The 22,099-nt window shown below is 53.4% G+C and overlaps 12 protein-coding genes across 12 annotated transcripts; 6 read left to right on the top strand and 6 right to left on the bottom strand.

Annotated features, from left to right (window-relative positions):
* Positions 1-33: 33 nt before the first annotated feature.
* Positions 34-943, bottom strand: CLAFUR5_07622 (uncharacterized protein; the record flags this gene model as incomplete). Its single annotated transcript, XM_047906770.1, has 3 exons — positions 34-280; positions 363-646; positions 698-943. 3 exons carry the CDS (start codon positions 941-943, stop codon positions 34-36), a joined length of 777 nt encoding a protein of 258 aa, XP_047762989.1.
* Positions 944-2,486: 1,543 nt separating this feature from the next.
* CLAFUR5_07621 (uncharacterized protein) lies at positions 2,487-2,781 on the bottom strand (the record flags this gene model as incomplete). The annotated part of the gene is made up of 2 exons (XM_047906769.1): positions 2,487-2,609; positions 2,662-2,781. The coding sequence occupies 2 exons, from the start codon at positions 2,779-2,781 to the stop codon at positions 2,487-2,489; spliced, it is 243 nt and encodes an 80-aa protein (XP_047763741.1).
* Positions 2,782-3,238: 457 nt separating this feature from the next.
* Positions 3,239-4,444, bottom strand: CLAFUR5_07620 (uncharacterized protein; the record flags this gene model as incomplete). Its single annotated transcript, XM_047906768.1, has 3 exons — positions 3,239-3,400; positions 3,449-3,904; positions 4,112-4,444. 3 exons carry the CDS (start codon positions 4,442-4,444, stop codon positions 3,239-3,241), a joined length of 951 nt encoding a protein of 316 aa, XP_047763742.1.
* A 581-nt stretch (positions 4,445-5,025) lies between these two features.
* On the top strand, positions 5,026-5,615 carry CLAFUR5_07619 (putative feruloyl esterase A; the record flags this gene model as incomplete). Its single annotated transcript, XM_047906767.1, has 2 exons — positions 5,026-5,125; positions 5,173-5,615. The coding sequence occupies 2 exons, from the start codon at positions 5,026-5,028 to the stop codon at positions 5,613-5,615; spliced, it is 543 nt and encodes a 180-aa protein (XP_047763167.1).
* A 647-nt stretch (positions 5,616-6,262) lies between these two features.
* CLAFUR5_07618 (KIN17-like protein) lies at positions 6,263-7,306 on the top strand (the record flags this gene model as incomplete). The annotated part of the gene is made up of 1 exon (XM_047906766.1): positions 6,263-7,306. The coding sequence occupies one exon, from the start codon at positions 6,263-6,265 to the stop codon at positions 7,304-7,306; it is 1,044 nt and encodes a 347-aa protein (XP_047763166.1).
* A 1,410-nt stretch (positions 7,307-8,716) lies between these two features.
* Positions 8,717-9,073, top strand: CLAFUR5_07617 (uncharacterized protein; the record flags this gene model as incomplete). The annotated part of the gene is made up of 1 exon (XM_047906765.1): positions 8,717-9,073. One exon carries the CDS (start codon positions 8,717-8,719, stop codon positions 9,071-9,073), a length of 357 nt encoding a protein of 118 aa, XP_047762882.1.
* Positions 9,074-9,115: 42 nt separating this feature from the next.
* On the bottom strand, positions 9,116-9,864 carry CLAFUR5_07616 (uncharacterized protein; the record flags this gene model as incomplete). Its single annotated transcript, XM_047906764.1, has 2 exons — positions 9,116-9,453; positions 9,540-9,864. The coding sequence occupies 2 exons, from the start codon at positions 9,862-9,864 to the stop codon at positions 9,116-9,118; spliced, it is 663 nt and encodes a 220-aa protein (XP_047763168.1).
* Positions 9,865-10,705: 841 nt separating this feature from the next.
* CLAFUR5_07615 (putative glutamate--tRNA ligase, cytoplasmic) lies at positions 10,706-12,601 on the bottom strand (the record flags this gene model as incomplete). Its single annotated transcript, XM_047906763.1, has 1 exon — positions 10,706-12,601. One exon carries the CDS (start codon positions 12,599-12,601, stop codon positions 10,706-10,708), a length of 1,896 nt encoding a protein of 631 aa, XP_047762883.1.
* Positions 12,602-13,388: 787 nt separating this feature from the next.
* On the bottom strand, positions 13,389-14,647 carry CLAFUR5_07614 (Septin spn4; the record flags this gene model as incomplete). The annotated part of the gene is made up of 3 exons (XM_047906762.1): positions 13,389-13,964; positions 14,024-14,554; positions 14,612-14,647. The coding sequence occupies 3 exons, from the start codon at positions 14,645-14,647 to the stop codon at positions 13,389-13,391; spliced, it is 1,143 nt and encodes a 380-aa protein (XP_047763169.1).
* A 476-nt stretch (positions 14,648-15,123) lies between these two features.
* Positions 15,124-18,176, top strand: CLAFUR5_07613 (Periodic tryptophan protein 2; the record flags this gene model as incomplete). Its single annotated transcript, XM_047906761.1, has 2 exons — positions 15,124-15,141; positions 15,528-18,176. The coding sequence occupies 2 exons, from the start codon at positions 15,124-15,126 to the stop codon at positions 18,174-18,176; spliced, it is 2,667 nt and encodes an 888-aa protein (XP_047763171.1).
* Positions 18,177-18,392: 216 nt separating this feature from the next.
* Positions 18,393-19,501, top strand: CLAFUR5_07612 (Ribokinase; the record flags this gene model as incomplete). The annotated part of the gene is made up of 3 exons (XM_047906760.1): positions 18,393-18,543; positions 18,600-18,779; positions 18,831-19,501. 3 exons carry the CDS (start codon positions 18,393-18,395, stop codon positions 19,499-19,501), a joined length of 1,002 nt encoding a protein of 333 aa, XP_047763170.1.
* Positions 19,502-20,662: 1,161 nt separating this feature from the next.
* On the top strand, positions 20,663-21,931 carry CLAFUR5_07611 (uncharacterized protein; the record flags this gene model as incomplete). Its single annotated transcript, XM_047906759.1, has 2 exons — positions 20,663-20,972; positions 21,651-21,931. 2 exons carry the CDS (start codon positions 20,663-20,665, stop codon positions 21,929-21,931), a joined length of 591 nt encoding a protein of 196 aa, XP_047762885.1.
* Positions 21,932-22,099: the final 168 nt, after the last annotated feature.

Here is a 22,099-nt window from a genome sequence, read left to right as displayed (position 1 = left end):
TCCACAAAGCGTCATGTCCAGTAAACGCCAGACTCAACGTCGCAAGAGGTCCCAGGTGGGTGCCATCTTCTCCCTTCGCTCACAACCCTCTGGCCGGGCCTTCTTGCGCGCACATTTCTTCGTTTTCGTTTGATTATTCGCCGCTGGGCTTTTGTGCGCTGGACGATCCAGACCTCGCCAGTGCGCCATTGGAAGATGTGCTGGAAGCTCGTGGACTGGCGTCAACCTCATGTGCCCCAGACCCAGCACCGTCTCGAGCTTTTTCGGTCCGTCTCGGTTGCTGATTGCGCATGTTAGCTACGTTCGGGGCGGCTGACCCATTGGCTTGGCAGACGACTGCGCCGATTGATGATGCTACATACCCCGATGGCACACCTTCACCTCTCGCCGCTGCCTCCTGCTCATCGACCGTCTTCCAATAGTCGGTCCAATACCTGTGGTACATTTGGAGGCTGTAAAGTACCGGCTGTGCTGCCTGGAACAGGATCGAAAGTACTGTAATCGTGCTGCTCAAGATGACACAAGCACGCCACGAGACTTCGGGTCCATGTCCGCCACACCAGAACGCAAGCTTCAGGAACAGTATGATTCCCAAGCACCCATCTGCTGTCTTCATCGCCGCATTGTATACCAGACCCTTCTGCTCCTGCCACACTCGTCAGCTTGTGAATATAGCGACAGATCTATCAGTACCCACCCGGAAGAAGGTTCGGAACCCGTCACGGCCGACTGGATCCCACATGGGTATATTGAGGTTGAGCGGTTCGAGAATTGCATTGTGGGCGCGAATCACCGCAAAGTAGAAGGCGAACATAGTGTACCATGCGACGAGCACCAGAACACCATCTCTGATGCCGTGCATGAAGATGGCGTACAAGAGCACCGTGAGTAAAGTGGATGTCCAGGGAACGGCGTCAGACTCCAGCAGGGATTTGAGCTTCATCGTTGCGGCTTGATGTGGTGGCAGTAGGAGTAGTGCAGTAGGAAGAGTTGTGAGTGGCGGCAATGTGAAGTGAGCGAAAGCGCGGAGATGCTGCGGCTCTGCGCTTCACATGCGAGTGCTGAAACGGCTTGTCACGCGAAATACACGCGCTAGTGCTGCATGGTTAGGATGACTCGACACGACTCCGACAGCACGCCAACGTCCATCGCTCGGAAGCTCGACAAGAGGCAAACCGTCCTCTCACGGCTGCTATGCGGCGCATCAGCCGAGTACCACCCGCCAACAGGCTAATGTCATAGTTCTCCAAAGACTGGACATGGCAATGCAGCCGCCCTCGCGGCCTCCTCTTCAACACCCAATGACGTGCCCATATCTTACAGCCACGTTCCGATCGCTTGAAACTGTGCGAGGATGCCACTCGACGTTTTATTCTTCGCCTTTGTCGATGCTGCAATGCGAGCGCATCTATGCTCCGGGTCAACGGCTCCACCTGTCAGGAGTCCCCGAGCAGATCAGAGAGAAAGCATCTCCATCTCGATGGATGATACCAGAAGGCCAGGCCTTTCCATACCTACTGCGAGGAGGACATCCGCAAGCGAAAGATCGACAGTCCTGACAGCATCACTCAAGTGTGCGGCACGTGCTACGTCAAGGGAGAAGGGTCGCAGCTGGAGGCTTGTGCGAAGTGTAAAGTTCGCTTCTTCTGCTGCGGTAAGGAATGCCAGAAGGTGGATTTGAGGGTGCAGACGACCAGATGTAACATCGTGGAGCTAGCGGAGCAGCGTGAGGACTGGACGACAGAGACTTGGGTTGCTGCGAAGATGGTGGCGGCTTATCCAAATGAAGCAAAGTTTTTCGGCTTAGAATGACATGGGATGAAGAAACGATGGTGGTAAAGGCGCTCTGAGGCTCAGATACGCCGGCAACGGTACCCAGTCCATCGAGACGGCGAAGCGGTATAGAGCGTAATACCTGCCATCACACATCGGCCCGACACATCCACCAAATCCGCCAATGCTCACATGCCAAATGCTCACCCCATCCTCACCCTGCTCTCCCTTGCAAGCCCATGTATACCCATCAAACCACGCCATCACCATCAGAAGCAGTGAAACCAACCTGTGGCGCAAGCCTTACATCGGCGTGTGCGTAGCTCAAGCGGTAAGATTGTAGTCCCGCATGACTGGCACCCATAAGACCGATACGATGTAGTCGTATTTTCCTCTTCTGCTGAAGCGTTCCACGCTCCAGTCTTCTCGTTTCGCTCTGGTGAAGGTCGGTGGTTCGGCTGGTAGATGTGGTAGCAGCGCGGAGGTCTGGATTTCTTTGGTTATTATACTGTGACACTGATACGTCTTCCTAGATTCATGTATATACCATTCTATCTAGCACCACTTCAACAGTCCAGTAGCACCAATTGCGTAGGCAGCCTCTCCCCAAAGATCAGATCAGATCAGACCAGATAACACCATCAGACACCGATTCCCGCTATAACACTATTCCATCAAGTCCTCCATCTCTCAAGCCCTCGGCATTTCTTGATTCACTCGATGTTGGTGTGCGCGTGAGATTTGGTGTACGCGTGATGGGAGCAGCATGCAGTAGGTATGATGGCTACCATGGTGACGGTAGTAACAGCCGCCTTCTGGAGCCACGATCCTTTGCCCTGTGGCAGTCAGAAGATGGAATTTGTGAGACACTTGATGCGGTTGGCTTACTTTGGGCTTGCGATGCGGGTCTTTGAAGCTACCTACCTCGATGTCGATCTCTGGGGGCTTCTCGGCATTGCTGTTGTCGATGCTGCTCGGGTTGAGGCCGATGGGGTGGGGAGGTGTCATTGTTTTGGATGTGGTCGAGAGGATTACGCGAGGGCTGGGATATGGTCGAGAGGATTATACAATGGCTGTGGGTTAGGAAAAATACAACGGCCACGGAGCGTGAGATGGAACGTTAGCTAGTTCTACCCCTCTGCCTGACAGTGAGCCGTTGTGGCGGGCTCGAAACAAGTGTTGGCTCATACGATCCCAAAAGGTAACTTCATTCTGATAAAGCTCACAGCGCCCACGTGTCCACAGACGTCCCTATGCTACTCGAGAAACCAAATGAAAAGTACAGTATAGCCTGACAAGCGTGCCCCTGGGCATTCGCCACGTCCATGTTCCTGCTCATGATGCCGGACACCATACTGTCTAATCAGTCAGCCGAATCATTCATCGTGATATCCATGACAAGAGAACTCACCACTCGCACCGTCTCCACCTCATCGCGAATGACCATAGCACCAGCACGCTCGCTTCAACGAAAAGATGGCTCGCCTTCATAACTCTTCTTGAACGCTCGATGGCTGTAGACAGCAATGACAGCTACAGCAGCCGTAAAGCAAAGAAACCCGAATACTCCAAGAACCCACTTGACGCATCCTCTGTTGCAGCCTCGCATGCAAGCTCGCCGACATCCCTGTAGGCGGTTAGCTCGAAGAGCTTTGACATCGCACTCGGTTCTTACATCCTTTGAGTCTCTGTCTGGGCCAAGGATCATGTCCGGGTCAATCGGCTCCGGGGGTGGGACGTCGTCTGACTTGGGGCTTTCGGCGCCAGGACGGTAAGGGATGTTTGGATTCATGTGGCTGCCGAAACGGTCGGGATCGCGCAAAATGCCATTGTTGCCAGAGCTGCCGGCATTGATGTCAGGGATTCGGTCGATGAGGGGATATATGCCGTCGTCCATTGCGTTGGATTCTGCGTGGAACTGTTGCTTGAGATGGATGTTTGTGTCTTCGGGTTCGATTTCGATATTGATGTAACGTCGATGAATGTTTGCGATTTCGACTTCGATTTTGATGTTGATGTAACGTCGAGGAGTGTTTACGAAGAGCGACCACGAGTTCTTGTCTCCATTTTCGTCGTTGCCTGTGAAGAGCTTACGAGTTGGATAGAGCGACCGACGACCGGTGTTGTCTCCCTAGAAAGGCGCGAACAGGTCAGTAGCAACAGCAGCCCGTGACTGTGGAAGGTTCGATGACGGTTGAGACTGACATTCTCCACGCTGACGCCTTCCTTCACGAAGCACAACTGGTGGCTCCTTCACCTTTTCCCCGCTATCACACTAAGACACCATGGCCCACACACATCTACCCACTTTCAACACACACCAACAAGCGCAACAGACCATCAAGCTCTTCAATGCACGCTGAAACGTACGCTGCACTGACAAGTTCCCGCGATCATCGCGCGCGATCAACCATAGCCCCATCATAGTTCCAAATAGCAAGAATCCCAACAACAAGTAAAGGCCAGCCTCGTTGACCTCCGCGACCTCGGTGTCTGGAGCTCCCAGACGGCCCGTCATGCCCAATCCAGTCAGTATCAAACCAAACATGCCAGCGTATGCAAGGAGGGCGAGGTTGTTTGCTGTGTGGGCGAAGAAGATACGACTCTGGTATGCTTCCCAAGCGTCCAAGTCGAAGTAGTTTGGTGGTGCTTCTTCTTGGATGTTGTCCATGATCAAGTTGCTTGAGTTGTGTCGTTGAACGAAGTTGTTTGAGCTTCGGAACGATGTGAGCCGCGCCTGAACTTATGGCATCAATGGCTTGTGCATGTCAGTTTGCTATTTGCTCACACAACGGGCAAAGAATGACCAGAGCACGGCTTAGAACATAGGAGGTCTTTCGCGAGATATCTGCATTAGTGGCTCTCTCTCCTTCGAGAGACCACTACATGCCTCTCGCCATCCGCCGGACTTTGCATGGTGCGAGCTATGTCGTTGTGAGTCGAAGGGCTAACTGGTGCTGTCGTGTGCCAAGTGAAATGCTCGGTAGGAGTGACTTCGCGGGACTAGATGATGTGCAGGCCTATGCCAACATTCACTGCGAAGTCGTTACCTCGTATCATCCTCGTAACATTTCGAGCGTGCTAGTCTGAAAGCAGTACTTCTCGAGGTGATCGGCAGTACATCTTTCCAGCTTTGAATGACCGAGTGTGTAGCGGCAAAGTTACCAGATATCAAGGCCTACAGTACCTGTGTATAAGATATGCCACGACCGCCAGAATGGAGTGTGCATCAGACGTACCAGAGCAGCCACAATGAAGTTCGAGATCAGGTTCACCAGCTGCTTGCTATTTGCGGCAACTGAGGCCGGTCCCATTCCCACAAAGCCCAGCACCCAAAAGCCTCGGACTAATGGTATGCGGCATGTTCCGGGCAACAGTCCAGAGGCTGACATGCAATAGTCGACCAAAGCCTGTACGATGAGCTGATTTACTACGGCAAATATGCACCGACATACCCAAACGCGCCATGCCAGATCCCTCCGCAAGGCACCGTGGTGCAAGGCTTCGCCAATGCAGACCCAACAACGGAAATGACACTGTTCCGCGCCGATGGCGACCAAGAACTGGTCATGGCCTTCCCAGGTACTGCCGGCCTCGAAGATTTACTCACCGATATCAGTGCGACGCTCGTGCCGTATGTCACTCCGGGGGTGAATTGTTCAGCATGTCAAGTCCACATGGGTGGGTTGAAAGCCTGGAATGCGATACAACCCGAGGCGAAGAGAGTTCTCGATCAGGCCATCGCCGCATATCCGAGCTACAAGTTTAAGATTGTCGGTCACCGTCTCGGTGGGATGTTGACGAAACTGGCGTACACGAGTTTCGCTGCCCAGGGAATATGATGTTGTTGCTGCGTACTCGTATGGAGAGCTTAGGACAGGCAACCAGGCGTTTGCGGACTTTGTTGATGATCTGAGTGGCAACACCGATGACAATCAGGGACCGTACCACCGGGTGACACATGCTGCTGGTGAGTTGAAGCATCGATTCCGAACGGGCACATTACTGATCATGGACCAGATGGCGTGCCCCAAGTGTCGCAGGCAACTACTCCCAGCTGGCCATTGGTGTCCTTGGCATTAACTTTGACCATATGTTTGATGCCGGTGTCAATGCCACTGGTTGTGGTGGGCTCACTCCATCGTAGGTAGAAACCTGGTCGCTGTTCTCAGTAGTCATGCATGAAGTATCAACAATAAAGCATGTATCCAGTCTTCCTGATGTGCATGTTGTATCGCGTAAGTCCAGCCGGCCGAGACAGTGGTGTCGGCCGTTTCCCTCGGAACATTCCGTTGACAATATGCTCTCTTGCAGATCGAAACGAGGAGTGGCAGACCTCGTATTGCTGAGTCAGCAGGAAAGTCGACACTCACTTTCCTGTTCCACCGTTGCCGGTGCATACATTCGTAACATAACACCGACCACTTTACGCCATCTACGCCCTCTTACCGTGATCGCCGGACCTCCGCGACCATATATCACCGCCAAGATGGGCAAAGCAGAGGTCGGCAGCACGAAATATGTGGCCAACAAGATGAAGGCCAAAGGCCTGCAGCGACTGCGGTGGTACTGCCAGATCTGCGAGAAGCAATGTCGCGACGAGAACGGCTTCAAACAGCATACCATGTCCGAAGGCCACGTGCGCGCCATGGTCCTGGTCGGCGAAGACCCGAAGAAGTTCATCAACGACTACTCGCGCCAGTTCCAACGCGATTTCCTCCAACTGCTCAGGACGGCTCACGGCGAGAAGAAGGTGCACATGAACAACTTCTACCAGGAATACATTCGCGACAAGGAGCACGTGCACATGAACGCCACCAAGTGGCCGAGCTTGACCGAGTTTGCGAAGCACCTGGGACGAGAGGGCATCTGCAGAGTAGAAGAGGGCGACCGAGGCCTGGAGATATCTTGGATCGATGACAGCGCCGCGGCCATCAGTCGACGAGAGGACATCAAGAAGAAGGACCGACTAGCAAAAGGAGACGAGGACATCGAGTCGAGGTTGCTGGAGCAGCAGGTGAAACGGGCACAAGAAGAGGCGGCCAAGAAGCGCAAAGCAGAAGAGCAGCTGCTGCCACCTCCTACATCGGCTGAAGGTGATGCGGCTGAGGATAAGCCTACAGAGCCAGTCAAGGTGTCTGGCTTCAGCTTGAAGGCCAAGGCTCCTGTTAAGGTGAATACTGCACCAGAGGAGAAGCAAGAGGGCGAAGCAGTCGCCATTGATACCTTCTCTTCTGCTGATAAGCCACATGAACCCACACTAGCGAAACAGGAACCGGACGTCAAAGAGGAGGACGATATAACTCCCGCGAAGCCGGAAGCGCCTGCTAAATTGTCGCTCGCTGGACTTAAGAAAGCAAAGGCTGGCAACCCGCTAGCCAAGAAGAACCCTTTTGCAAAGCCAAAGGCCGCTGCTGCCCCGGAGCCGGAGAAGAAGATGAGCAACGCCGAGCGCATTATGAAAGAGGAAATGGAACGCAAGCGACTTGCCGATGAGCGCGGTCATGGCGCAAAGCGGCAACGAATGTCATGATGCATTTTCCTGGGTTGGGTTGTGCTTGAAGTCGATTAGCGTAGGTGTTGCGGCGTTTGAATACGGCTCTGCAAGATGCGAGCACAACAAGGTACTGTCAGGACGGAGAAGACAACAGCTTTCACGCCATCAGTTTTTGAAGCATGCAGTCACAGTGCACGGAAGCTCTTGTGCTGTCGATGAACGGTGGAGCGACAACTAATATGCCTGCAGCAAGCAGAAGGATTGCGCATCGAACGGTTCCGTGCCTGGAAGTAGCACTACGATCTTTGCAAAGGTATCTACGATAGCAGATCCTCCCCAAACGGCCGATTGTACTGCAATTACAGCTACAGGAAACCTTGCGCTAGGCATTCGAGAACTCACGCTCTGCCTTTGACTCGCTCTGAACCACAAGACAGTGGACAATGACCCAAGAGCAGTTCTCGATCAACGATGGACGGGCAATAAGGACTTCGCCCATTGACAACTCGTTTCCTACCAGGAAACACATTTCGTGTTACTCACAGGGCTGCACTTGCTGTGGTTTTGGGCCCCCGACATACAGGAGCAAACAGGCATGTTTGACTCTCACCTGCTCTCACCTCACAAGGAGGTTTATTCAACAGATTTGTGACCTTTGGGCAATCTGGCGGTGTCACTCTATGTGCCACAAGCTTATTACGCGCGAAAAGTTGTGTCAACAAGCATGCCTGGCCTTCGCCGACGTTGTACGGCCGACGCGTGGCTTAGATGCCATGGGACTGAAATGCACGGGTCGGTGCAGGAGTATTCGTAGAACTGCGTTCTGCTGAAGCCACGGAAGATGTCTCGACTGCGCTAGTTGTGCAATTACCGATGAACTGGTCAAATTCCGTTTACACACAACGAATGAGGTGTCCTCGAGAGCAGCGTTCAGCCGCGCTGATCGAACGCAGATGTTTACTGATCTCAATGCCAGGACCCTCGCTCGGTTCATGTTCGAGATTGCCAAAGCGCAGAGTCAGGCGGTGTGTTGCGTGGCACCAGTTGTGGTGGTAACATGGTGCCACAGGCATGATCACTACAACCATGGCCTCGTGCGACGCCATTGTTTCCGTATGTATCCGTGCTGTTGTGGGTCCACTTAGCCCTCGCATAGCGAGGGCAGAGTGGACCCACGGAAGCACGGATAGGCATTGCGAAATCTGACATAGATCGTTCGCACACTGACCAGTTGCCGAACTTCCCAAATTAGGTTCCAAACGACCACTCGGGGATTAGCTAGGTAGTGACATGGCCAATATCGGATAGAGTATACCTTAGAAAAGTCTCGCGACACCCTTCCCTTGCACTTCATTTACTGCCAATGGATCTCTTTGTATTACGGACACTTACTCCCTGACCCATCAACATCACTTCTGGACCACTTACGCGACCGAAATCAGCCCAATGCGAGGTCAGAGCCTCACCTGGGCGTGCTTGGCTGGCAGCCTTGCGACAGCTCAGGCACAGTTTCAACTCGAAGAAAATGTGTTCGACACATCCTACCTCACGGCTCGACAAGCTAAAGCAGCAGGCAAGAAAGGCGTCATGATGATGAACAGATTCGCGTTAAAACCCCCCCCAGACCTGTTCATAGCCAATAGTGATGGCACCAACGCGGGCAAATTTCTGGGCAATTCAAGTCACCACGACTACCATGCATCATTCTCACAAGACGGCCAATTCGTTGTTTTCACCTCTGAGCGCAATGGTCTGGGCAACGCCGATCTTTTCCGTGCCAGGGCGAATGGCAGTGATATATAGCAGCTTATTGCGACACCGTTCGTCGAAGACCAAGGAGTGGTATCAACCTTCCAATCGGGAGAAGAGGTGTATTCCTGGGACCCCGACTGGACCTATCGTATCGGGGGACTTAATAGTACTCTGATACCGCGTCAAATTAAACCACCCACTCCCCCCATCATTAGGATCATCCAACACCCCCGGACTCACCCGACTAGCCGCCCACCCATTCTTGACAATACTCATATACCCATTCGGCGTACTCGCATCACCCCACCCATTATAAAACTGCGGTTGATACCAATTGACCAACTTCCCATTAGGTCGGAGGGAGGAAGTAGCGTAGCGGTCCAGAGTCTTGTAGGAGAACCCCCCTAAACCGTAGCCGGAAGCTTGCAGTTCTGAGGCGACGGGCGCCATTGTTAGAAGGAAGTTCGTGTCAAAGTCACGGTTCAAGCGTTGCAGGAGGTACAAGGGGTACATGTACGGGACGCGTTCTTCGATGTCAAGGTTGATGCCGTGAGTTTGTGGTATTTGAGGGTGTAGTAGAGAGGCATGTAGTACGTCTCGTTGATGGCCCCGTTCCGCCCACTGCACAGCCTTGGATACGAGCCTGCAGCGGCACCGCCGATTGCCATGAGGACTTTGACGCCTTTGGCTTGGAGCTGGGCTGTTTCGTTCCAGACGTTGTTCCAGATTGTGTCGTTGGGGTTGTTGTCGTTCAGTGTGATTGCTTTGGGGTCGGAGTTGATGTGGAGGGATGCGAGGTGGAGGTGTGTGAGTTGGGTTGGGGTTTGGATCATAGGGAGCATGGAGAATGGGCCGCCATTTGGGGTGCGAAAGGTCTGGACGTAGATCTGGTTGCGGGGTCGATTGAAGGCATCGCGCTTCTGGAGGGAGTTGTCTTGTTCTGCTGGAAGGGCGAAGGCGAGCGTGGCGAGGGCCAGCGCTGAGGGGAGGGAGAGAAGTTTTATGGTCGGAAGATGGAGGCGGAGGTGGAGATGTGAGGACTAGGAAGAGGAAGGGAATCTACATTGGAGGATGTTGTTGCTATAGATCTTTGCAACGCCGAATGCACTGCACAGTGTGGGCACTTTGAGATGATAATCTCTACGGCGACAAGCTTCCTAGAAGCCGCTCCATGAAGGTCTAGTCAGTGTACCAAGACTTTGTGGCTGGCTGGCTATGATCGTGCCGTCAACGGGAGCACGCAGACGCTCGACTCGTTTGACCCAGTGAAGTCTGCGATGAAGATACGGCAACCATGGTTCGCCCGAGGAGAGGTTCCAGACACGTGGAATTGCAACTTTGTGCAGGGCAAATTCTCCGATGTCGAGAAGTGCGGTAGTGGCTTCGGATTCTGCAGAATACTGCTCAAAGTAGCATAAGCAGGCGATGTAGATCTGCATTCTCAGGTGAGCCATAGAAGATCTGGGTCGAGCGAAGGATGATGTGAGGTGTGGTGGCGTCCGCCTGTTGGGTCCAGATCTACGCTTGCAAAAAGTCTAATGAGCTATCGGACCTGTCAGCACGTGACCATTGTCGTGTATATCATCTTTCTCATGTTGCGCGTCTGCTTCACTGGCCATGCGGGCTCTCCGCCTGCCATAACAGGGCCCCCCTCGCTATGATCCTGCAATACTCAACCATGGCCTACATCTTCTTGCCGGTGGGGATCTGGAATGCGACAGCACTCTCACCGTGCTTGAACGGCTTGTCAATCCTGAAGAAGCCCTTGCGATCGAACTGGATGATGTCGTCTTCCTTAAGCTCAGCAACGTTGCAGTCGGCAAGCGACTCGGTCTTGAACTCAGTGTTTGGATTCAGAGCAGCTTCCAGGCTATCATCTTCCTCCAGCTTGTCCTTGGTGATCAGGTAGTCGAAGTCGTACAGAGTGATGGGCACTAGCTCCTGGTCAGTTGACAACCATGTCACCTTCTTACTGGTCTTCTTGACATCTCCTTGCAGATGTAGCTCCAGCTCCAGTTCAGTGACAGACTTGTCTTCCTCAGACTTGACGAGGTTCAGTGGGTTGAGGCCGTGCTTCTTCTTGCGAACGATGGCATTACCCCAGTTCATGAGTGTAATCTCCTCGCCCTCCTCGAAAGAGCGAGCATCTTCCTGGTCAAGGATGATGGTCTTGCTGAACACGACCTTCTTGCTGCCGAGCTCTGCATTCTTGGCGTGTACTGGCTTCTCGTCTGTGCGTGGTGCTTCTGGTGCGCCGGCAACGGTGCAGGTGACCTTATCTTTGGTGGTGACAGCGGTGTAGCGCTTGGCGGTGTTATCGATGTACTTCTTGTTGGTAGCCCAGAAGTTGGTCCAGTCCATGAGGTTGATGTTTTTGCTTGGACCCTGCTTGACAATGAACTCTTGCAGAGCAGGGATGGTCATACCACGGCGACGGATACCACGAACAGTTGGCATGCGAGGATCGTCCCATCCCCAGACCTTGCCCTCATTCACGACCTTGTTCAGCTTGCGCTTGGACAAGAAAGTCTTGATGAAGTTCATGCGGGAGAAGTTCCAATTGTAGACATGGCGCAGATTGAGAGTCTTCAAGAACCACTGGTACTGTGGATCGCGGTCGTTGTACTCGGTTGTCCTGAGCGCGTGGGTGATGCCTTCGACAGAGTCGACGATTGGGCATGCAAAATCGTAGGTTGGGTAAATCTTCCAGGTTGTCCCAGTGCGGTGATGTGCTTCTGGGTTGCAGCGGTAGATGACTGGGTCTCGCATAGCACCGTTGTTGCTGCTCATGTCGATCTTGGCACGAATGTACCACTTTGTGCCCTCCTCGGTGCCCTTCTTCATCTCCTCGAAGTGTGCCAAGTTGTCGTCGATGGAGTCATTACGATGAGAGCTCTCAATTCTCTGCATGCGCTCCTCTCTCAGCTGCTCTTGTGGTGTGTTGTCTGCGTATGCGTTGCCCGCCTTGATCATCTCCACGGCTTGCTTGTGCAGATCCTCGAAGTAGTCGCTGGTGTAGGTGACCTGGTCTGGCTTGACGCCGAGAAGCTCGCAGTCCTTCAGGATGGAGTCCTCGAACTCCTGCTTCTCCTTGGACGGGTTGGTGTCGTCAAAGCGGACAATCATCTTGCCGTTGTACTTCTTGTGTGCAAAGTAGTCGTTGAGGAGAGCAGCCTTTGCGTGTCCAATGTGCAGGTAGCCCGATGGCTCAGGTGGGAACCTCGTGACAACACCCTTCTCGACATCTGGCAAGCCAATGTCATAGTTGGCACCCTCGTCTGCGGTCTCCTTTGGTCGCGTGGGCAGGTCGATGGTGGGTTGTGCTGTTTCCTCGATGAAGCTGAACCATCTCGACAGATTGACCATCAAGTTGTGCTTGATGTATGCGTGTGCCACTCGGTTGCTGCGCAGGGTCTTCCATACTGTCGTGTCGGCGTCCGTGAGGGAGTAGCCAACAATGTAGCTGCGAAGCGTGAGGTGGTCGTTGAGCTCGCCGAGAGGACCTTCGATCTGCTTGAGGTTCAATGGCTTGAGCGCCTCAGCCCGCTCTTGCCACTCCTTTACTTGTGCCTCTGCCATGTTGTAATGCTTGTCAGTGGTATACAGTTGCAGACAGAGAGTTCATGTTCATATGTTTTCGTGACTCCCCGCCAGATCCCTGCAAAAAGCTCGGATTGCCTGACGATCTCTTCAACCGCGTCACTGCATCCATCTTGTTCGCGAACCTCCTTCTTGTCCACAATACTATTTCTAACCTTCTACTGTGCCTCGCACGGTGTGGTCTCGCCAGTCCCAGGTCTGCTGTCTCCTGCTCCACGTTGGCCCGCGACATAGATAGCCAAGCCAGTTGATGTAGAACATACATTTGCAGGCACAGTACACATCGTGGTGGTGTTACATCTTGGTACTCTGATACTCAGGTGTCGTGAACTGCTCGTCATATCATCCCAGGCTACACTATGATGGGGAAATGAAGAGGAAAGAACAGAGCATCTGACGAGACTGGGTATCCACACAAAGCGAGGGCCGCTTCACACACCTCTATCTGGACTACGACCAGCTATGTGAAAGGCCTTATTGCAGTCGACTATGGGTCACGCGCGAGGTATAACGCGCTTCGCCGCTTCGAATTGTCGAACAGCTTCAAAGCCATGGACTGTAGATTCTGGGTTGAACTTTCTGTAATTACACTGCTATTTGATGCCAACCGCGCCATCGCTTAACAAATGAAATCAGTATCGAGGTATCTTCGCAAACAAACAGACTGGGGGCGCGTCGTGCATTACCACAATACCGTGTAGTATGCTTCCCATTTAAGCCGCATCGCCTCTCCAGTCCCTTAGACTTTCATGCTTTTAAGCTGCACTCAACGACGACCTGTACGTGACATACTGCCCTGAAGACCTTCCACTTCAGCCTCAAGCTGCTTAATCACTGCGTGTGACTGTTCCAGGTCCTTGTTCAAGCGGTCACGCTCGGAAATGAGCTTCTGTTCCCACTGCCTGAAGCGCTGCTCTTCAACCTTAACTTGCTCAGTGAAACGCTTTCTGAGCTGCTCTTCCTCCTCCTTGAACTTCGGGTTATCCAGTTTGCGTGGGCGCGCTTCGCCGAATTTGCGCGTCTCCATTTGCTGCGCTCGGTACGCCTCATAGTGGTTCTCCTCAGTGGTATGGATCAAGTCGAGCATGTGTGTGCGGATGAGGATAGCGCGCAGCTTCTTAAAGTCACAGTGCTCTTCATTCTCGACCTCGGCAACACCCCATGCGTATTGGCGACCCTTGACAGTGCGGCCATCGGGGGTGGCGACGTCTCGCTCGGATCCTATCACGGAGAACGGCATCGCAGAGATCAAACTACGAGCGTGCTGCAGGCCGGCCTCGTCGTCTTCCTCGAGCGGTGGTGTGTAGATTTTGATGCCTTGAGCTTCGATCACGGCGCGGATCTACGCGGAGCGGTGTCAGTGGCTTAGTAACAGCATTTCTTTCGAGGGTAGATACTCACGCGGTGCTTGAACTTGGCGAGGTCTGCTGGTGAGAGAGTATCTGCCTTTGCGACGACAGGAATCAGGTTGACACGAGTGCACAGGCGCTTCATGACCTCGATGTCCAATGGCTTGAGTGTGTGTCCAGTCGGGCGAATGAAGTACAGGCAGGCGTGTACTCTCAGATCGATCTTCTCGGTTCTCTTTGGCTGCTGCTCCTGGAGCATGTAGCTCTCGTGCTGATCGTCCAGGAACTCAATGATCGGCTGCCAGCTGTCCCTGTTGTTCACGTAGTCTCCAAAGCCGGGGGTGTCGATGACAGTCAAGCGGACCTTGAAGAACTTCTCTTCCAACTCTGCCTTGGTGATCTCGATCTCGACGGTCTTGTCCACCTGCTTAGCATGACGGCGGCGATGGTCGGCGTAGTTCTTGATGGTCGTGCTGAAGAGGGTGTTGATGAAGGTGGTCTTTCCGAGGCCGGACTCGCCTGCGACCATGATCGTGAAGGCAGCACCACGCTTGGCCACGATCTTGTGGCGCTGGTTGGGGAGCTGGAAACAGTGTCAGTGGATATAACATGCTGCATTGGTACATTGTGTAGCACATACATTGGCGATACCAATCGGCGAGGGTGATTCGGCCATCTTTGCGGCTTGGTGGTGATGAATGTGGTCGAGAGTGCTATGGCAGAAGTTGTCAGTCAATGCCTCTCGCTTCATGGCATTGGACCATGCCTACTAGTCGCACAGCTCCAGCAGTTCCTCAGAACGTGGGTGTTGTTTGTGAGTAGGATCTTGCGACGCGCTCTTGTTGTTGGCTTGAGGCGGTGATGGCAATGGCAAGAACACGGCGCTGGCGGAAGGTGAAGGTGTCTCCTATCCAGGGAAGCAACGAATTGACCCCTGCCCGAAATGGCTGCAGGGTTTATGCGGCGGCCGTGCATCTTCAATGACCAATCGGCAGCGCTCCAGCCATGAAGGTAGTTGTCTGGGGAAGCAGCCACGCCCACATGCATCTCGAATTTTTGTACATTGTCCAAGTTATACCAATAACTGTATTGCGCCGCTGTCGTTTCCCCCATGCGCGACAGAGAGCAGAGAAAGGGTGTCAAACTGAAAAAATGAAGACAGAATTCAAGGTGCGACCAACTCCATCGCCAGTACCGTTTCATGAGCTGCAGACAAAGAGAGGCGAGCAGAATCTCAATGGCGAAGCTTTCCAGTATCTGGCCTCGATGCCGATGCAGTGGGCCCACCAGTCTTGAACACCGTGGAGCATTGCGCCGCTGCAGGACGAAGAGGGCAGCATCTCGACCATGTGCGCATCCTCTGTGCTACTGGGAGCAGGTTGCGCCTCTTCTCGCTACTGGCAACAGTCATGTTTGCGTTGCTCAAGTCAACCAAGGCAGCCTGCGCATCTTTTGCCACCGCCCTGCTATAGACGGCTGTAGCCACTTCTTTTCTCTGCAGCCATGGGAGAGGCACTCGATCAAGCTTCATGGGACTGACATTGACAAAAGCGTAGTTCTCCAATCTGCTGGGCACAGTCTACAGAAAAGGCAACCTCGTCTACACCAACGATGGCAACACTTTGCTGTCACCAGTCGGTAACCGAGTCAGTGTATTCGACTTGAAGAACAACAAATCGCACACTCTGCCTTTCTCACATCGACTGAACATATCACGGATAGCACTTCACCCCAAAGGGCAGCTTCTCTTGACCGTCGATGAGCAAGGACATGCCATTCTCTCCCACTTTCAGCGGAAGATAGTGTTATACCACTTTTCGTTGAAGAGTCCGATCTCAGCTTTGACGTTCTCCCCAAGCGGCAGCCACTTTGCTGTTGGCCTGGGCAGGAAGATCGAGGTCTGGAAGACACCCTCCACTCCAGGATCTATCGAAGCTGCACAAGGTGAGAATGCCGATGGGTTGGAGTTCGCACCTTTCGTGCGCTACCGACAGTACGCGGGTCACCATGATGGCGTACAAAGCATTGAATGGAGCAGTGATTCGCGCTTCTTCTTGACAGCCAGCAAAGACTTGACAGCACGAATATGGAGTTTAGATCCTGAAGAAGGCTTCACTCCGACTGTGCTTGCCGGCCATCGAACTGCTGTATACGCTGCTTGGTTCAGCAAGGATCAAGAAACCATCTACACAGTGTCCAAAGACGGCGCGCTCTTCCAATGGCAGTATCTGCCTTCGCCGGATGCAGATCCTGACAACATTCGGGAAGAGGATGAACGATGGCGCATCAGCGAACGACACTACTTCTTCCAGGATCAAGCCCACCTGACTACTGCCGCGTTCCATCCCTCGTCGAATCTGCTTGTGACGGGCTTCTCAAACGGTCTCTTCATGCTGCACGAGCTACCTAGCTTTTCGGAAATCCACAAATTGTCGATATCAGCATCAAATGTCGACACTGTTTCGATAGACCCAAGCGGCCTGTGGCTGGCCTTCGGCTCATCCGCACTTGGTCAACTACTCGTGTGGGAATGGCAGAGCGAATCATACATACTAAAGCAGCAAGGCCATTTTGACAGCATGAACGCTCTCACATACTCGCCCTCCGGTGATCGGATCATCACTTGTGCGGACGATGGCAAGCTCAAAGTATGGGACACAGCATCTGGATTCTGCATTGTCACCTTCACCGAACATACTTCTGGCGTCACCGCGTGCGAATTCGCGAAGCGTGGCAATGTTCTTTTCACGGCCTCCCTCGACGGCAGTGTGAGAGCATTTGATCTGATCAGGTATCGATGTTTCCGAACCTTCACAGCGCCGAAGAGACTAAGCTTTAGCTCTATCGCCGTCGATCCAAGTGGTGAGATTGTGGCAGCTGGTTCGCTTGACGACTTTGATATTCACATCTGGAGCGTACAGACTGGACAGCTTCTCGATCAGCTCAATGGTCATGAAGGTCCTGTTTCGAGCTTGTCATTCGCACCTAACGGCGGCAATCTCGTTTCCGGAAGCTGGGATCGCACTGTCAGGATTTGGTCAGTCTTCGGTCGAACTCAGACCTCAGAACCATTACAGCTTCAAGCAGACGTATTGGCGGTAACTGTACGACCGGACGGCCGGCAGATCGCGGTGTCCACGCTTGACGGCCAACTCACATTCTGGAGTCTCAGCGAGGCAACGCAAGAAGCTGGTCTTGATGGCCGCAGGGATGCGAGTGGTGGCCGCAAAGCTACAGATCGTAGGACCGCGGCGAATGTAGCCGGCACAAAGAGCTTTGGTACAATTGCATACAGCGCGGATGGCACTGTTCTGATAGCAGGAGGCAACAGCAAGTACATCTGCCTGTATGCAGTTGAGACCGGAGTGCTCTTGCGGAAGTTCACTGTGAGTGTCAATCTCAGCTTGGAAGGCACGCAGGAATTTCTCAACTCTCGCACTCTCACGGAAGCTGGTCCACAAGCACTACTCGATGAGCAAGGTGAAGCTTCGGATTTAGAAGACCGCATGGACAAGAGCCTGCCCGGTGCCAAGCGAGGAGACGCCGCCCAGCGCAAGATCAACCCTGAAGTTCGTGTCCCCGGTATCTCATTCTCACCCACTGGCCGAGCGTTCTGTGCCGCGAGTACGGAAGGCCTGCTGTTATACTCGCTAGATGCGGGCGCTGTCTTCGACCCATTCGACCTTGACGTTGACATAACACCAGAAAGCACCCTCGAAACACTACGTCGACGAGAGTGGCTGAAAGCTTTGGTCATGGCCTTTAGGCTCAGCGATCAGAAGTTGGTGCGACAAGTCCATAGGTCCGTGGCCGTTTCAGACATAGGCTTGGTTGTTAGAGACCTGCCGCAAGTGTACCTCGAGCGGCTTCTGCGGTTCGTCGCGAAGGAGTCAGATTCTAGTCCACATCTCGAGCTGAACCTGCTGTGGCTTGAAAGCCTTCTCAACCAACACGGCAGAGTGCTGAAGGAGCGGCAAGGGGAGTACGCGGAGGTCGTGCGGATGGTGCAAAGAGCTATTGCTAGAACGCAAGGCGAGATCATGAAGGTCGCCGACCAGAATGAGCACACAATTGACTACCTGCTCGCTCAGCCACGACGGGACTCCGGTTCAGCAGTGCAGTTGAAGGCGATTACAAACGGGGGTGCCGAGGAGGAGGATGAAGAGATGGACGACGGTGAAGGGGAATGGATAGGTCTTGATTGAGAATCGAGTGTGCACATAGCGAGGCGTTCGGGTGTCCTGTAAGATCACCATTATTGTAAATATAGACCGCAATACCCTTTGAGCATGCCTGCTCTGATAAAACGATCCCAACCTTGACCCACTCGTGACGTAAGCCGCGACTTTTGGCAAGCTCGAAGATTCACTTCACGCTTCCTCAAACTCTATGTCTTATTCCAGTCTGTGCACAACATCGACATGGCCATCACAACAAAGACTGTGTCCGTCATCGGCTCACTCAACATCGATGTCGTAACACGCACTTCACGAGTACCCGCCGCTGGAGAGACCCTGGCAGCCATATCATTCGACACTGGATTCGGCGGCAAGGGTGCAAATCAAGCAGTAGGTGAGGATCTTCGCTCGGTCCACATGATAGTAACGCGCTGACATGTGATTCCTCAGCTGCGGCACGACTTGCCGGCGAAGATGTGAACGTCCGGATGGTGGGCCAAGTTGGCGACGACAATTTTGGCAAGGACTGGTTTGAAGTTTTGGAGAAGGAAGGTATCGACTCGACTGGTGTGAGGAAACTCAAAGATGGCAAGACTGGTGTGGCGAATATCATCGTCGAGGAAGAAACTGGTAAGTCATCTTCACATCCCTCAGTCAAACCATGACTAACCACAACCCCAGGCGAAAACCGCATCCTCTTCACAGCCAACGCCAACTACGCCTTCCCTGAGACCCAAGACCCCAGCTGGGACCTAGTATCCGAAGGCCAAATCGTCGTCTTCCAGCTCGAACTGCCCCTGAACGTAGTCCTCCACAACTTGGCCCTCGCCCACTCAGCCGGGAAACGCGTAATCCTGAACCCAGCACCCGCCAGCCCCCTCCCACAGTCCGCCTACGCCAACATCGACACCCTAATCCTCAACGAAACCGAATCCAGCATCCTCGCCGGTCCCTCCCACCAGCCCCCAGACCAAAGCCCCTCTTCCCTCCTGGAATTATCAAAACACTTCCTCTCCCTCGGTGTTCGGGACACCGTGATCATTACCCTTGGAGCGAAAGGTCTCGTCTACGCCACCGCTTCCGGGAAAGATGGTCATATGGCTGCCTACAAGGCTAAGGTCGTTGATACGACTGCGGCGGGTGATACGTTTGTGGGTGCGTATGCGGTGCAGCGGGCGAAGGGTTTGTCGCAGGATTTTGATTATGGGGCGGCGTTGCAGTTTGCTACGCTGGCGGCGAGTAAGACGGTGGAGAGGAAAGGGGCTATGGCGGCGATTCCGTATTTGAAGGAGTTGCAGGTTGAAGTTATGAGGGAGAATGGGACGTTGGGGATGGAGGATGTTGTGAGATGATGTGATGCAGTGATGCCTTCGACTGTCCGCTGAGCTTTGCAAGCTCAATGCGAGGCTACCACCGGGAATTTCTGATGCTATGCTCGTATTACAGGCCCAGTCCTCGGCGCTGCAGACACTATACTGACAGTGTCGCAGCGAAATGCCTGCTGCCAGCAGGGCCTGTCTAGTCAGTCCTCTTTCTCCGAAAACACTTCCACGGTCCCGTCCCATCTCTGCACGATATCGGACTACAGCCATTGCCCTACGTCCTGCACTCGGTACAGAAGCCTGGCAAGATCTCTACTCCTTTGCGAGGCAATAGCACCACACCACCTTTGATCTTGCGTCCTGTCCAGGTGTTCTCCCGACCGACAAGACATGAAGGACGAAGATCACGTATGTCATGTTGGTGATGTTCAGCTCGAGGGACGAGTGCCTCGAACAGAGGCGGGAGGCTCTTACAAGCTACATTGTCGGCTATGGTACGTTCTGCTTGCTCCAATGCTAGACGTTTAGCTTGTTCGGAAAGAGTCTCCGTAGGGATTGTCGTGGAACTGTATACTTTCGGATCTTAGCTCGGGAGCAAGTGGCGACTGTAAGGGGCTGAGACTGTATTAATACTTCGAGCGGGCCACGCCCAGGGAATGAACTTGATCCGGATACATGGCGGTCAAGAAATCGAAGTCTTGCATGCTGGTAGCTTCGTTGACTCTGTCCTGGGTCGGTGAGACAAGACTTCGAGACATCATGAACTTCTTGTGAGTCCTCGAGAGTATCGCACTCGAACTTACATGGGTGGAACAAAATCTCACTGGTGGTCTTAGACAGACACATACGGTCTCGTGTCATCGATGCTGGATAGAGAGGTCTCCTAAGTGGAGCTTGAGCTCAACAGCGTACGCATACAAGAATCGGCAACCGGCTCATAGCTGAAGACACATCAACAACATCTGACAACCTTTCTACTTAGCTTCACCCCATCGAGCTGGCCTCGACTTTCTTTTCATCTTCCCAGACACCAAAAGTCGAGCCCAACTCTCTTCGTGCATATCCACCAGAGCAAGTCTCGCAGCTTCATTGCCTCCCAAGCATACGAACTCCTAGGGCCCACTCCAACAAGCTCAACACAACTCACAACAACCCAACCAAAATCACATCTTTCCAAAACCAAATCACACAATGAGCCGTCCAAATCTCCCATTGCCCAGAGAACAACTCGGGCCCAAACTCTGGTTTCAAAGATCCATACCCGGCAACAATTGGGCCAACCCATGCCCCTGTTGTGGTATGACCACGGCACAATGTAGATTCAACGAAAAACGCCCCCAAAACAACTACTGCTACTTCTCGGACGGTCCAGGGAAAGAGTTTGTGAAGCCGGTGCTACGCACTGTGAAATCGAAGGAAGAGATTTCGAGGGGAAAGTTGAACGAAGAACTGCGCAAGGATGGAGAGGAGGCCGAGAAGAAAAAGGAAGCAGACGATGGGGGTCTGTCGGGTCTGTTGGGGGGCTTGGGCTTTTCGTAGTCGGTCGTCGAGCAGCTGGGCTTATGCTGCCGGCCAGATGAGTACTGTCAAGTTGAACATGTCATGCTATCATCCTGTCATGCCAATACCGTCATGCTCTCTGCTGGTATTCGTTCGTGCAGTGGTATACTGTCGCTACAATGTCGAGATCGTTGACAATGCAACGTCTTTGTCTGAGATAACGTCCATTTCAAAGCCAGCACAGAATGACTTTCTGTTCTTTGTCAAAAGAAGTCTGCGAAGTGACTGGACCCTCTAACCACTTCAACATGATCGACATTCTTCAGCATCCTGTACACACCTTGCTCCGTGAGCGTCTCCGCATTCATTCCGTCTTCATTCGTTCGAGCTGGTCTCCTGCCATCTTCAGCATTTCTCATCACTTGCAGAATCCTTGTACCCAGCCACTTACCACCTTATCAAATTTGACATCATGTCCGCACTACTCCTTTCCCCACCCTCAACCCCAACCTACGGCATCGAGCGCCCATCAGATCGCGCCCTCCGCATCGCCCACGACAAAGCCTGGTGCCGAGTCCAAAAACGCCGGCAGAAACCCTTCTCCGCAGGCAAGTACCCTCTCACTTCAACTCACTTCCCTCCCAGTTCCACTACTCGCCACTGACACTTTGCCCCTTAGAAGCCTCCCTCCCCACCCCCTACCCCCTCTACGGCCCCCTCCTCCTGCACCAAAAAGACCACTGGACGCTAAGCTTCTACAACTACACCACCATCTACCCCCTCCGCAGCGCCTCACAGCTGGAAGACGTCTGCATGGAGTGTCTAACGATCGGGAAAGGATGTCTGCCTGATCAGAGGTTGAATAAGAAGATGGGGTGGGCGTGGTGGAGGCCGGGGTGTCGGGTTAGAGTTGTTATGGAGCGGGAGAGGGCGGAGGATATTTATTTGAATGGGAAGTGAGTAGGGGTTGGTTGATGGCTTCTTGCTGCCTGGAATGGGATGGGATGGGAAGGGGTGCTTGTTGCTCACGTGCTGGCTGGCTGGCTGGCACGGCTGGATCGTGTGGTTATGTGCTATTTTCGGACGTGGGTGGATATGGTTCCTTTGTGTTCAATACTGCGGTGATCC

Source organism: Fulvia fulva, chromosome 6 (assembly GCF_020509005.1).
Source record: "Fulvia fulva chromosome 6, complete sequence".
In the NCBI taxonomy this organism is placed as follows: Eukaryota; Fungi; Ascomycota; class Dothideomycetes; order Mycosphaerellales; family Mycosphaerellaceae; genus Fulvia; species Fulvia fulva.
This window is presented reverse-complemented; position numbering and strand designations above follow the sequence as displayed.